Source organism: Amphiura filiformis, chromosome 15 (assembly GCF_039555335.1).
Source record: "Amphiura filiformis chromosome 15, Afil_fr2py, whole genome shotgun sequence".
Classification (NCBI taxonomy): Eukaryota; Metazoa; Echinodermata; class Ophiuroidea; order Amphilepidida; family Amphiuridae; genus Amphiura; species Amphiura filiformis.
Genome location: NC_092642.1, coordinates 8,323,386 through 8,337,612, shown reverse-complemented (window position 1 = coordinate 8,337,612; position 14,227 = coordinate 8,323,386). Strand labels below are relative to the sequence as shown.

The 14,227-nt window shown below is 36.5% G+C and overlaps 1 protein-coding gene and 1 non-coding gene across 2 annotated transcripts; one reads left to right on the top strand and one right to left on the bottom strand.

Moving 5' to 3' along the window:
• Positions 1 to 1,278: 1,278 nt before the first annotated feature.
• Trnae-uuc (transfer RNA glutamic acid (anticodon UUC)) lies at positions 1,279 to 1,350 on the bottom strand. Its single transcript has one exon. It is a non-coding gene; the product is annotated as a tRNA-Glu (tRNA).
• Positions 1,351 to 8,621: 7,271 nt separating this feature from the next.
• Positions 8,622 to 13,971, top strand: LOC140171202 (ubiquitin-conjugating enzyme E2 D4-like). The gene is made up of 6 exons (XM_072194416.1): positions 8,622 to 8,829; positions 9,616 to 9,682; positions 10,170 to 10,201; positions 10,879 to 10,956; positions 11,849 to 11,954; positions 12,459 to 13,971. The coding sequence occupies exons 1-6, from the start codon at positions 8,770 to 8,772 to the stop codon at positions 12,869 to 12,871; spliced, it is 756 nt and encodes a 251-aa protein (XP_072050517.1). The 5' UTR covers positions 8,622 to 8,769; the 3' UTR covers positions 12,872 to 13,971.
• Positions 13,972 to 14,227: the final 256 nt, after the last annotated feature.

The window sequence follows — 14,227 nt, the reverse complement described above, 5'->3', positions numbered from 1 at the left end:
AGCCCCGTGGTGGTTTATAAAAAAAAAAAAAAAAAAGGGGGGGGGCAAGCATTTTTTGGCAGGTCAAAAAGGGAAGGGGGGGGTCAGTTTTTGGTGAGTTAAAAAAGGGAGGGGGGGCAAGCAATTTTACAGATGTTTTGGATACCACCTTCACGATAATTGAACAACCAGTTCCAAAGATATGACCAATTAAAGAGTTTCCAAAACAAGAGGAAACAAAAGGAAATATTCCCTTCGTTTGGCTATATCTCAAAATCTGAAACCAATATTTCCGAGTTCCGACTGATTTTGCTTGATCGGATTTTGAACAGATGTATTTTTATCTTTAATTATTTTTAATACATTCTTTACTTTTTCTCTTTCATTTAACACCACACGGGGGGGTATACCTCCTTGGTATTTTGAGATATTAAAAGGACCCATGTGAATACTGATGATGAGTGTCACCCGGCCACGGTAGGGAAATAGCCTATTTTTAGCTTTTTATTATATTCTTTACTTTTCCTCTGGCACCACTCGGTTTCTAAGAAATAAAGGTTCTAGATAGAACCTTTTTTGTCCTCTCAGAAGACCCCTCCCTCTTCAACCTTTAAAAAAGGTTCTCTAATTTTGGAGAACCCTTAAAGGAGGATTTTGTGATCCAAGCATCCTCTTTTTATGACATTTTTTCAGTAGATATCCACAAAAAAAGCTTATTCCCAAAATTTTAGTTGATTCAGATTTTGCGTTTGCGAGTTATGCATGATTTAGTGTATTACACTACTCCATAGCTAGGCCACTGCACTGTTGTAATTTTGTTCTGGTTGCAAAACGAATTAATCTGCAAGAAATGTTTGGTACATAAACATTATGTAGCCAGAGGTTTCCAGTGATATAAAAATCTCAACCTTTATTGAGAAAAGTGGAGGATGAGGCTGTGGATCACGAAATGCCCCTTTAAAGGTCCTCTAAAGAACCAAAAACGGTTCTGTATCACATTTTTAGGGCTATTTCCAATGGTTTTGGAACCATCAAGTTTTTGGTTCTTAAGAGAACCTCTATGGGTTCTCCTGAGAGGACAACTTTAGAACCTTTTTAGAACCTTTATTTCTTAGAGTGTATGTCCATTTCAGAACAAAAGGTTGGTCAGTAATGTAGCTAGTATTAGTAACATACACTAATATAGGCTGATACCATTTCATGGTTCAGCAAAAAAAAAACGAAAAAAAAAAAAAAAAATTACATGTAGGCCTTCAAAGTGGAATTTTTTACAAGAAAAAGTATTAAAAAAAAGTTTTCTTCCCACACCGGGAATCGAACCCGGGCCACGGCGGTGAAAACGCCGGATCCTAACCACTAGACCATATGGGATGTGATAAGATATTCATGCTAAATAGACTATTTATTTGCAATTTAATTACTAACTATGCGTTTTTGCAATAATTGTTTCCCATATTGTTTACTTCCCGCGGCATAAAAGTTTAATGGAATGCTGACAAGTACTGTTTTCGGCTTAGGGTTTCGGCAGGAGAATTGTTGATATTTTAATAACAGTTTGCCACGAATATAAAAACAGATGCAATCAACACAGTCATGCATGGTCAGTTTGTGAATATTGATTGTGATCTAAACTCTGTGGAGTTTTAATAGTTTAGGCAGAGCTATGACACTCTATTCACGTGGTTTCTTTTCCAACGCTAAAAGATTACGAATTTTGGTGGTTTGTAAATGAAAAGTGTCCACACTATCGATTGATTACGTAACTGTTATGAATAATTTATTAGTTTTTCAATGCAATCGCCTCGACCCATTAATACATATTATCTGTATTTATCAAAGTACTTGGAATAGCAATCTGGTGAGTTCACTGAACTACGCCCAAATACTGATGGAGTTTTAATGGCGCTAATCCTCTCCATACACAGATGAACAAACACAATAGGAGAAGGTCAACACATATGACCTCCTATATGACATGTTATATGAGATGTACAACAACCTGAATATCATAAAGATCAGTGTTCGTTTGTGCATATGAACTGCATATTTGCAATACTAAATATTACTCGTTATATATTATGTCAAATATTGGTATTATGACAACACGGTATCGGTATATATAAAACGACTAATAGATCCTACTATCATGGCGTCAGGTCATTGGTTCATCATATCCCGTATGTTTCTTAAAATTCATTCATATTTTGAGACACATTTCTGTGCCCATTTTATAGGCGTACAGGTGGATCCGGTTTTTTTGTCATTTTCATTTCTTTTTGATGAAAGAATTAAGGTTTTCCACTGCACGGAGGCCACTATGTGATACTAATTTAATGCTATTTGTAAATGAATGCGGATTCCCGGTTGTTGTTTTTCCACAGTGTGACAACTGTCCACCCATCCAGACAACATCATCACATAATAAAACGTCTGTATTTGTACGATGAGTAAATATTAAACTGAACTTTGCCTTGGAACATTGTGTAAGACGGTGTAAGATTTTGTGGGCGCCCTCAACATTATTATCCTCTTTGTATCCGTAAATGACATGGCATAGACTGTGTGAATTCTATGAAGACTACTTATACATGGGGTCATATCCATGGACACAAGTAACGATAATTGACAACACGATACGCGACTGTATTTAGGGAGGCTAACCACTAATAATTAATAGGCCCTAATGCCGGGTAGGGCCTACTCCTGGGCGACTCGTGTGGGCAAGGACGCTTAGGACGGTGACCAAATGAGTCTCAAATTTCACCGGGGAGGGGGGAGGGGCACTCAAGTCCTATGATAATGTAGGCCTATACGCATGTGTGGCCAACTTTTTAAACACCCCCCTAAAACGAGTTTTACCCTACCAGCAAATTTAGGATCAATAGGCCTAAGGGTCATTCCATATGAAATCAAGGAGGCGCCCCACCTGACCCCCTCAGATTTGCTTTATATTTTAGTCATATGTTGTACCTGTAAAAATATTAAAAACCTGCAAATTTGAGGTCTGTAGCTCTTACGGATTTTCTGTGGCAGCCATTTAAAGTTGGAGTAGGGGGGTCTAAATTTGGACCCAAAAGTTGCCCTTTAAAAAAATTTCATCTTTGGGAGTCTGTGCCTTCTTTATAAAATGAGAGAGAGGTCTGAAACTTTGTATACACACTAACTGCATGCCCAATTTGTCAAAAAAATAAAAAATAAAAAATTTCTGTGATTGCGCGTTGTGTCACGGGGTCATTAAATATGCAAGAAAAAAATGTAATGTTTTGTAAACTGGCAAGTTTAGCCCCCTAAATTCACATTTTTGTCAGATTAATTATTTTTTGTTTTCACTGATGCTATATATAGGATAAATATAATGCATATCCAAAAAATTGAGGTCACAACTCATTTACATTTCGAACAGCGCCCTCACGAAGATGAAATTTATTGCAAATTCAACATTTTCAGGGGGCCCAAAGTCGATGTGGTCCACCTTCAAAATTTATGAAACATCACTTTTATATAACTACTAGTCTTAAATTACAACTTTGCTAAGTCCCAGTAATTGTATAGGTTGACTTCATATAAAACGACAAGCCCAAAGTTGACCATTTTCTTATGATTGCATGTATTGCAAATGTGCCGAATTTGGAAGGCTTAAAAGTCAAATTGGCCCCAATATTGAAAATAAAATGGAAATAAAAGTAAATAGGGCCAATAACTATGCATCTAGTCATTTATTTTTAATATTGTGGCCATTTTGACTTTTAAACCTTCCGAATTCGGCACATTTGCAGTACATGCAATTATAAGAAAATGGTACATTTTGGGCTTGTCGTTTTATATGAAGTCAACCTATAAAATTACTGGGATTGAGCAAAGTTGTAATTTAAGACTAGTAGTCTTATAAAAGTGATGTTTTATAAATTTTGAAGGTTGACCACATCGACTTTGGGCCCCTGAAAATGGTGAATTTGCATTAATTTTCATCTTCGCGAGGGCGCTGTTGGAAATGTAAATAAATGGTCACCTCAATGTTTTGGATATGCATTGTATTTGTCCTATATATCGCATCAGTAACAACAAAAAACAATTAATCCGACAAAAAATGTGAATTTAGGGGGGCTAAACTTGCCAGTATACAAAACATTACATTTTTTTTGCATATTTAATGACCCCGTGACACAACGCGCAATTACAGACATTTATTTTTTTTACTTGTTGACAAATTGGGCATGCAATTAGTGTGTATACAAGGTTTCAGACCTCTCTCTATTTTTATTAGGAAGGTACGGGCTCCCAAAGATGAAATTTATTCAAAGGGCAACTTTTGGGTCCAAATTTAGATTCCACTACTCAAACTTTAAATAGCTACCATAGAAAATCTGTATATATTCAAAATGAAATGCAAATAAAAGTAAATAGGGCCAATAACTACTCATCTAATCATTTATTTGTAATATTGTGGCCAATTTGACTTTCAAGCCTTCCGAATTCGGCACATTTGCACTACATTCAATCATAAGAAAATGGTCAACTTTGGGCTTGTCATTTTATATGAAGTCAACCTATACAATTACTGGGACTTAGCAAAGTTGTAATTTAAGACTAGTAGTTATATAAAAGTGATGTTTTATAAATTTTGAAGGTGGACCACATCGACTTTGGGCCCCTGAAAATGTTGAATTTGCAATAAATTTCATCTTCGTGAGGGCGCTGTTCGAAATGTAAATGAGTTGTGACCTCAATTTTTTGGATATGCATTGTATTTATCCTATATATAGCATCAGTGATAACAAAAAATAATTAATCTGACAAAAAATGTGAATTTAGGGGGGCTAAACTTGCCAGTTTACAAAACATTACATTTTTTCTTGCATATTTAATGACCCCGTGACACAACGCGCAATTACAGAAAATTTTTATTTTTTATTTTTTGACAAATTGGGCATGCAGTTAGTGTGTATACAAAGTTTCAGACCTCTCTCTCATTTTATAAAGAAGGCACAGACTCCCAAAGATGAAATTTATTTAAAGGGCAACTTTTGGGTCCAAATTTAGACCCCCCTACTCCAACTTTAAATGGCTGCCACAGAAAATCCGTAAGAGCTACAGACCTCAAATTTGCAGGTTTTTAATATTTTTACAGGTACAACATATGACTAAAATATGAAGCAAATCTGAGGGGGTCAGGTGGGGCGCCTCCTTGATCTCATATGGAGTGACCCCTAAGCTAACTTAATACACTAAAGGAAGTTTTGGATGAGAAACTTCCTGGTGTGTGTGTCAATCATTATTATCTTATTAAAATCCGGGACTTTATTGACCTGTGCTGGACTCCAGCACATGTTAATGACGCAAAGACAGTTGTGGTAACACCATGGTCGCAGACCTGCAAAAAAGCTCAAAAACAGATAGTAATGAAACCAGTTTTTATTTTCCTTGCTCTAGCGAGTTCACAGAGAAGGTGTTTCTAGTACAATGCAGCGTCGGACTCTAGCTGAGAGCGTAGCCTGAGTCCAAACGGACTCCAAGAAGGGCTCTCCATACACAAATGAACAAACACAAAGGAAAGTAGTCTCCTCCGTGACCAGCTTGATTTCGATGGAGCGAAACCAAATTGGCTGCAGAGGAGACGGGTAATCATTGCCATGCAAATGAGGTGAGTGCCCTCTCAAGAATAACTACTCTCTGGTTTAGGCCCTATCAAGTATCATTGATTAGGCCATTTCTCAAGTGCAGTGACCCCAAAATGTACAGGCCTACACTTTGTACTATGCCTATATCATACGTTATTTTATTTTTCCTTGTAGACGTAAGAAAAATGGCGAATTGTTTGACCAATAAAACAAAAAATGAAAGTGAAAAATTATGGTATTTTCCAATATTTTATTCATAAGTTGTAAGCAATTAACCTATGAAATTGTGAAATTATTCATAAGTTGTAAGCAATTAACCTATGAAATTGTTCAATTCGTTTTAACAATTTCTATAACATGCCATGCAAACAATGATTTTCTCTTTAATTTTGAGTCTAACATGCACATTGGTCCTATTTTACATTATGCTTAATTTATTTCATACCAAAATGCTTAAAAAAGTATTTTCTATCTGCGCTATGATCAATGGCAGCAAAGGCTCTAGTGTGGATTGTCACTGTTGCGACAAAAGACATGAAACACATAGTTTAATTGCAAGAACATACTATACTGCGCCAATAAAGTATCCTTACACTTGGAAAAATAATCATCATTTCCAAACTGAACAATATTGGGGTAAATTTGTTTTTTTAATAGATGCACTATCTAATCCTGCACATTATGACACCACATTGAATCCAATGTTACTTCAAGAAGCAAAGTTACAAGCATTTGATTAGACGAAGGTCCAGTTTTAAAAGTGACACACTGGCCTATTCAAAACTCCACAGACTAGACATTTGGTTTGAGTGTGGTAAATGGCTAATTTATGCGTTGACTTTAATTTAATACAAAAGGAACAAAAGAAAACTGAAACAAAAGAACTGAAAAATAAAATGAAAGTTATGAAAAGTAAAGAGAAGTAAAAACTGAAATAAAAACTGCTTTAAATAACGCTTAATTGAAGAAACTGTGTTGTCTCTTTGTTTCGCTTGTTGGAATCCTTTTTGTCACTTTTAAAACTGGACCTTCGTCTATTCAATTGCTTGTAACTTGAGGTCACATTGGATTCAATGTGGTGTCATAATGTGCAGGATTAGATAGTGCATCTATTAAAAAAACAAATTTACCCCAATATTGTTCAGTTTTGAAATTGTGACTATTTTCCAAGTGTAAGGATACTTTATTGGCGCAGTAGGCCTACACCTAACATGCCAAAGGAATGTCCCGGGCCGGGGAATGTCCCCTGGTTCCCCTTAAAATATGTTCAGCAGATTGTGGAGTGCATTAGCCAATTAGTTTAGATTTGGGCTGTATTTTAAGCTATATTTTAACTTATTGATGGCTTTCGTTTTCATGAAAATATGGTTTAAAAAGGAAGTTTTTTTTTATTATCTTTTTTTTTTTTCTTATCTGGAAAAACATTAATCCAGAACCAACTATTCTCCTGGAACATTAATATTTAACCCTAACCCTAAACGAACCTTTAACCTAAACTCTAACCTCAACCCTAACCCAACATCTCAATTTTGGAATATTAGTATATAGTAGGTCTATTTGTACGTAACTCGAAGGAGGGGGGGGGGGTAAAAAGTTACGTACACTTTGTACGTAAGTGAAAATGGCGAAATTATGGTCGGCCCTTAGCAACATGTAGAATGTTTCATTACATATATGTTCGCACCAAAACATGTCAAGGCCAATGTGTTTCTCCGGGGTGTTTCTATGGTCATTTAAAGCCATAATAATGATCTTATAATATGAAATTGGTTAATTTTTTTCAAACCTGATATTTGTAATGTTTACACATGTCCCAACTTGCACCTAAATGGAATCATCCAAATTTATTGTCTTTGTAGGTCAACAGAGCAAAGTTCGACATATTATTATCATAATTTAAAAATTATGATATGTCCTCCCATAGAACTAGGCCTATGTGTTAAATGGCCAAAATAACCAGTGGGGTTTCTTTCACTTTACCTTGTTATTTCAACTTAAAATTGATAGCAACCCTTCCGTCAGTTATAAAGAATAACAAAATTGAAATTTGATGGAAATCGTACGGTACATTAAGGCTTCAGTTTAATAACCTATTTTGATGCGAAATCTAGGTAGTGAAACACCCTACATATTGATAGCTAGCACTATTTAAGATCATTTATTGCCTACGAAGATTTTGACACCATGTTCATCAAAATCGGAGCAAGTTTAAAATTTGGACCCTTTAGAGGTCAATGGTTGACCTTTGACCTTTTTATTTGAATTTTATCTACTTAAAACATTAATGTGTATTATATAACGCTTAACTGTTCATAATAGCGTGTTCTACATATACATAAATACGACATACATGGGCCTTTATCATGACATGCACAATACATTATCGAGTTTGACTCTCGGGACTGCATGGGCGGACTGCACGTGGGTATATACTAGTAGATCAGTATGGAGCCAACCATTCCATTTATATAAAAAAATCCACATTAGACCCAAAAGTTTATTTCAGAAAATAAAAGTTAAGATTATCATAAAAACGAAACAATCTTTGGCGGGGTCTAATGTAATTTTTACATAGAATTTTCAACGTTTTTTCTGTCATCATTCTCACTGAATTAAAAAATATTTATGGCGTATAAAATTCTCTGCCTCCTAAACCATATAAAGTCATAGCACGCTTGGGTATCACGAATCGTTATATATGATGTACAGTTAATATTCATATATTCTTTATACATAGGATGCTTCAGTTTTTACACACAAAAAATATTTCCTTGAAAACCCCTCACAGTGGGCTATTTCAAAAAGGAACCACGCTTCCCTAGAATGTGCAATAAATTAGCATTAAAATTTTTCTTATTTTAACAGCATTCTAGAAACTCTTGCAGTTTGACGAAAAGAGGAGTGAGTAAGAGCATTATATGATTCTAGCTATATGGTGACGGGTAAGGTCACACAGGGCAATACACGTTATGACCCTAACAGCTTGCTATATACAGGAAAAGAGGGGAATTCCCAACATAAACTATTGCACAAACACCTAAGGGATTGTCAACATCATTTTACTGTTGTTTCTACCAGGAAGTACATGTAGCTCAGGTATAAACAGTGGAATGGAATTAATGCCCAATCATCTTTAACTTTTTATTAAAGTGACAATAAAAAAAAGAAATATATGACAATGAGTAGCGAAAGTTGCTTTGAATATGAACCATGGCTTTTACGAATCAAGAAGGTAAAATAGGCCTAGATACTATACTAAGGTTAAACGGCAGCCTAGAGTTGTAATTACTCTGTATGCTGTCTTTCTGTATAAACGATTGTTATAAAAGTATATTCAGGAGCATAATAATAAACTAAAAAACTAAATAATAATAATTGCAGCCTGGGGAATTTGCTGGGGGTGTGGGGGCACCAATGTTTTTAAAGAGGGGCTAAGGTTAAACAAGTATAAATCTCGGTTGCTCGGCTTCGCTGACCCCCCCCCCCCCCATAGCTGAGGTCATTCTTGAAGGACTATATACCAGAGGCCCCAGATTTGAGAACAATTTTCTCTAAAACTGTAAAATCCCAGCCAGTTGTTGTTTGGTCAAAACGATTGAATGACATTAAATTTGTACTTTTCCAAAGATTGTTGAATAAATATGTTTATATGCATGCTTTAACCATATTTTGTACTTTTTCTCAAAACTACAAAAAATAATTTCGACAACTATCATAGCAGGGTGACGATATGCATTTAATAGCCATAACGGACAGGGGGCATTGGGGGAAAAGTGAATTTCAGGGGGGGCAAAATCAACAAATTTAGCGCAAATTTGCTGCAAAAAGTGGAAATTTTCATAATGTTGGGTACCAGACACTAGGAGGCAACAGGGCAAGAGTTCTGACTGGGGCATCCCCCGTGGTGCCTCCACTGATGACGGACCCAGGTCTTCGCCATGGCAACACCCCGGGGCAACACCTGCATATTGTCTGCATCACACCCCTGCTCATTTTTGTACCACTATTATACCAACAGGAACTACTGGGGTTGAATGCAAACCCTTCAGAAAGATATTCAGGAGTTGGGCCAAGAGCTGATAAATGTGAGTACTATTATACAAATGCATACTATAATACATGTATATATTTTGTAATTAATTTCTTATTATAACATGGGTAAATTTTTTCGGTAACTATTTGTTTAAAATGTTTTTCCACAAAGAGGCAATTTTTTATCAAAATCAGAGTTTACCCTTGCGGACAAATATTTGACATTTGACATTGTTCATGCCTATAATATATTAAAGTTACTCAAGAATACATTGGAGATACCAGTAGGTCAAACATTGGTTTTTCTTAATCTTTATGATGAGAGGGAATTATAATAATTACGTTATCTGTATGATTTATAACAGATTTGACCAATTTTGAAATTTGAGCCCTGCATATGCATCATTTTTAGCAATTTTCCCCAACTTTCTTTTTTTATGTTATTCAGGAGGTATAGAGATATATAATGTGCAACCAAAAATATTTTGTTGAATTTCCTAGATTGACCAGACTAACATGCATTTATCATTATCCTTACAGGGTATGATTGGGAGGCTACCATTTTAGGCCCTGTAAGTGATGTATCAATTTGTTGTAAATTATTCATTACGTTTCACTACCTGGCGAGAATTGATCAAAAATTGAATTCCCTCCTGAGGTTCGCACCTGTCAATGAGTTGACCAGATCACAAGGATGTCATTAGGCAGTATATAACACAAATGGGTCAAAGAGTTACATAAAATGACCTTGTGTGGTATTTGGTTCCCAGGAAGTGAGTTTTGCCTGAGGCAATTTGTGGTTAAATGTTGATCCCTCACTACAAGAATTATTACCCTTGAATTGGTTGAAAAAGGAGGTGAGACATGATCAAATCTCTCAAGGTAACAAAACGTAATGTTAATGACATTATTACTACAGCACAGCTTACATAATACCTCTATGTGAGGACACTCTTGTCTCAATTTTATACTTTATAAAGCTGGAGAAGTCTTAAAAACTATTAAAATCATAAATATACAAACATACAGAATTTGGACTGGTTGGTAGGCGTATGCATTAGCGCCAATCCGGCATGAAATGTGAGGGGGACACATTGCCAAAATGGTTAAAAAGTGGCTGAAAAGAACAAAAATGGGTCATTTTGCCAAAAGGTGGGGGAACACGCCCTGCCCCTGTATGTAGTTGAGGCGGCACAAAAATGGAAACGAGAAAGAAATAACATGTGACTTTATTTTATCTTTGATTTAGTATACTTCACCATATGAAGGAGGGATATTTCACATTGGCATCAAGTTACCTAAAGAGTACCCCTTCAAACCTCCGCAGGTGGGTTATAATTTGGATATTTTTGTAGCATTAAATATTGTAGTACTTCTCCTTTCATAATAATGGCAAATGTTAAGCAATTTTTTTGCTGTGGGGGTGTGCTCTGAAATGTGTTAATTGCCACCCAAAAAAATGGAATTTTCCACAATGTTTTGCTTCAACTGTGGGATATTAAACAGAGGGTGTGAAGCCCAATGCTGTTGTGTTTTGTGGCGGAGGGGGATGACACACATGTCCACCAGCACTGGTGGGCTAGGATAGAACTAGCCCGTTCACAAACCGTGACGCCTCTTGAATAGCGAGCAAAGTGAGCACCGAGTCTAGTGGTGGAATATCCCATCAAACAATGCATTGACTACAAAATTCTCTCTCTCTCTTGTTTATAAAGAACTTCATGGTCAAGCTCCATCCCAAATCATTAATATGCTTCAAATTCAAGTTACGCAGAGGCAGCTTAGATCATCATGCTCAGATGGTACCTATCTTGTTGAGCCAAAAATGCAGTGTGTTTCTTTTGGTGACCAAGCTTTTGCTGCCTATGCTCCCAGATTGTGGAATAAACTACCAGGTCAAATCAAAAATTGTACTGAAGAGCCACCTATTTCAAGATGCTTATCAGCAGTAGATTTAAGCTAATGAGCGCCGTTGAACATTTTGAAATTATTTTGGGGTGATGACATAAATGTAACTGATTGATTGATTGATCTTGGATCATATCATACAATTGTAGGTATCAGAGTACAACACAGAGCCTGTGCTAGGCTAGGGTATCTTTATTTTCATGTTTGCAGGGAAAAGGTACACATATTACACATAATGTAATTATTTTGTCATATAATTTGATTCACATTTGTTTGCTTTTGTACCATTTGATTCTCATTGATCTATACAGGTCATTTTCGAAACCAAAATATATCATCCAAATATTGGTGTAGATGGAGTATTTGATTTTGCTATAGTTGGCTCACGATGGACACCAGCTCTAAGTATATCAAAAGGTAATTATAAGGGAAAGAATTGCATTCCTTTGGTACAAGCATGACATTAAGCTGTGAGTCCCCCACACAACACTCCGCTCAATTGGTCTCAAAAGCGGCCCCACTTTCAAAATTGTTCCACAGCCCTTGTGAGACATCACTCCCTCAATTTAGCTTCACCTTTGACAGACAGCCAAAAAAACAAACAGGCAGGCAACCATCTGGATGATAACATAAGCCCCACATATGTGTGGGGGCCAAAAATCAAAATAGGCGGGAGGGGAAAAAAAAAAAATGACTGATTTTGCATGGTTTTTTTTTCAGATTTAGAGGGCAATGCACCATCCCCTTGATCTGCCCATGTGAAGGGTCATTATGTGAATTCTTTCTTAATCCTTTGGTTAATAATTATTATAGGATGCAAGCATAGCAAGCAGGAAATTTTGCACGTATTTGAATGTTTCTCATTGTTTTCCTAAACCTTCTTTGTTTTCACTGCAACAAATGGTATTCTTTTGTTCACAGTGTTAAATACAATATGGGATTTGCTTTGTGAACCAAGTACAGATAAACCTATCAGACCAGATGTAGCATATCAACTGACAACAAATCCAACCGCATTCCGCAAAACGGCAGCAAGAAACACAAGGCTATATGCCACATCATCACTCCCTGATTCCCCACCACCTCAGATGAGACTGCCGATAATAGCCGGTTCAAAAACAAAATATGTAGCACTTACACCCCTTCATCCGATTCCCAAACCCAAACCCAAAGAAACGCCACCTGTTATATCGGCAGTCACTGGCCATCCTCCAACTGGTATAGCAAAGTCACAACTACAGATGAAACAGATTCATGCTCAAGCTATGGGACTGAATGTTACAAATAATAACCTGGAGCCAAAGAAGGGCCTTCCCCATTGTTATTTTTTTTAGTTTTCTATATCTCTAAGCAGTGGCGTCCAAAGGTTTTCAAAATTGGGGGCCACAGGTCTTGATTCCCCCAACTGTTCGGAAATTTTAGGTTCGCTGCAATAGGTAAATCCCAAATTTTCACCCGACTGGGTGCATTTGCCTCCAACTTACCAGCAAAAGCACCCCCTGCCTCTTTGCGCACAGCACTGTCAAATGAGACCTACTGATTCAGAATATGGCTGGTGCCACAGTAAAATGCAACCTTGGGCATTTTGAAATAAATTACCCCAAAAAGTGTTTGAAAATATAACTACAAAGTATATCAAATTTTCATCTTGGTCCTAGAATCCCAGAAATGTAATTGTTTTCTTAATATGACCTATGGTTCAAAAGTTTTTTGAACTTTTGTCAATTGTTAACTTATACAAGGTGATTTTTGATACTGGTAGTCGACCATCTATCCTCAAAAAGTGTAAATACTTGTTTTACATGTGTATATGTGGTTAAAAATTTAGGCTTCCAGCCAGCCCTTGCAAAAATATAGGAATAATATAGGAACATTTTGAATGAACATTTAGGACAGCCGTAGTCAAATACAGTGGGTGTCAGAGAAAGGGAGAAGCCCCAAAGACACTTTAATTTTTGCATGATGTGTGCATTTGAACTGGTATGTCTATAAATAATATACTGGGCAAAAATAAAGGCCAGTAAAATTTACCTGCCAACCTGCTGAAAATTTATTGTGTACAGGCTGAGTCAAAAAGAAGTAAACTCATGTTTGAGGGGCTGCAACTCGAGATCAGCAAAGAATCTGCTAAAAATAAAAATACCACTGGAAAGAGCAAATTCTATACGTCTAAATAAAAAAAAGAATTGTTGAAATTGCTCACAGCAAACTAAAGTTATGCTCATTTGAATACAACCACCCATTTTTGTAGCTGCACACGGCTGATTGATTTTCATCCATTTCAATCTTGACGAATCAGCAAAGTGCTAACAGGATTTATTGTTGAAAAGACAACTTTTGCTTTTAATTAATATTCAACAAAGTCCATTACGGTACTATAGTTTGTAGGGATACCAATTCAAGTCTTTACGAACGATCCAGCAGAAGCTTGATTGGGGAATGTTGGGTAAAGGATTGAGCTGATCTTTGGTCTTGCTGTAACGCATGTCTAACTCTAGCAATGGTCACTTGTGATCTAGCAGTTCGTGGTCTGCCTGAAGCTTCCGGCTGTCTGTTCCTTAGTGTCCCATGCACATTGAGCTTGTTCACATTTTTATATACTGCTACCTTACATGAAACCCGGTTAGCTGTAGGAAATTGGCGACGAAAGACGCTGAACTTCAGTGGGACTCTTAGTTTCATGATACTTA

Bases quoted from the DNA above. Each gene is read 5' to 3' on its own strand.
- LOC140171202 (XM_072194416.1), top strand. From the start codon at position 8,770: ATGACAATGAGTAGCGAAAGTTGCTTTGAATATGAACCATGGCTTTTA. The intron at 10,202-10,878 runs GTAAGTGATGTA...TCTTTGATTTAG, and splicing joins AGGCTACCATTTTAGGCCCT to TATACTTCACCATATGAAGG. The intron at 10,957-11,848 runs GTGGGTTATAAT...TGATCTATACAG, and splicing joins ACCCCTTCAAACCTCCGCAG to GTCATTTTCGAAACCAAAAT.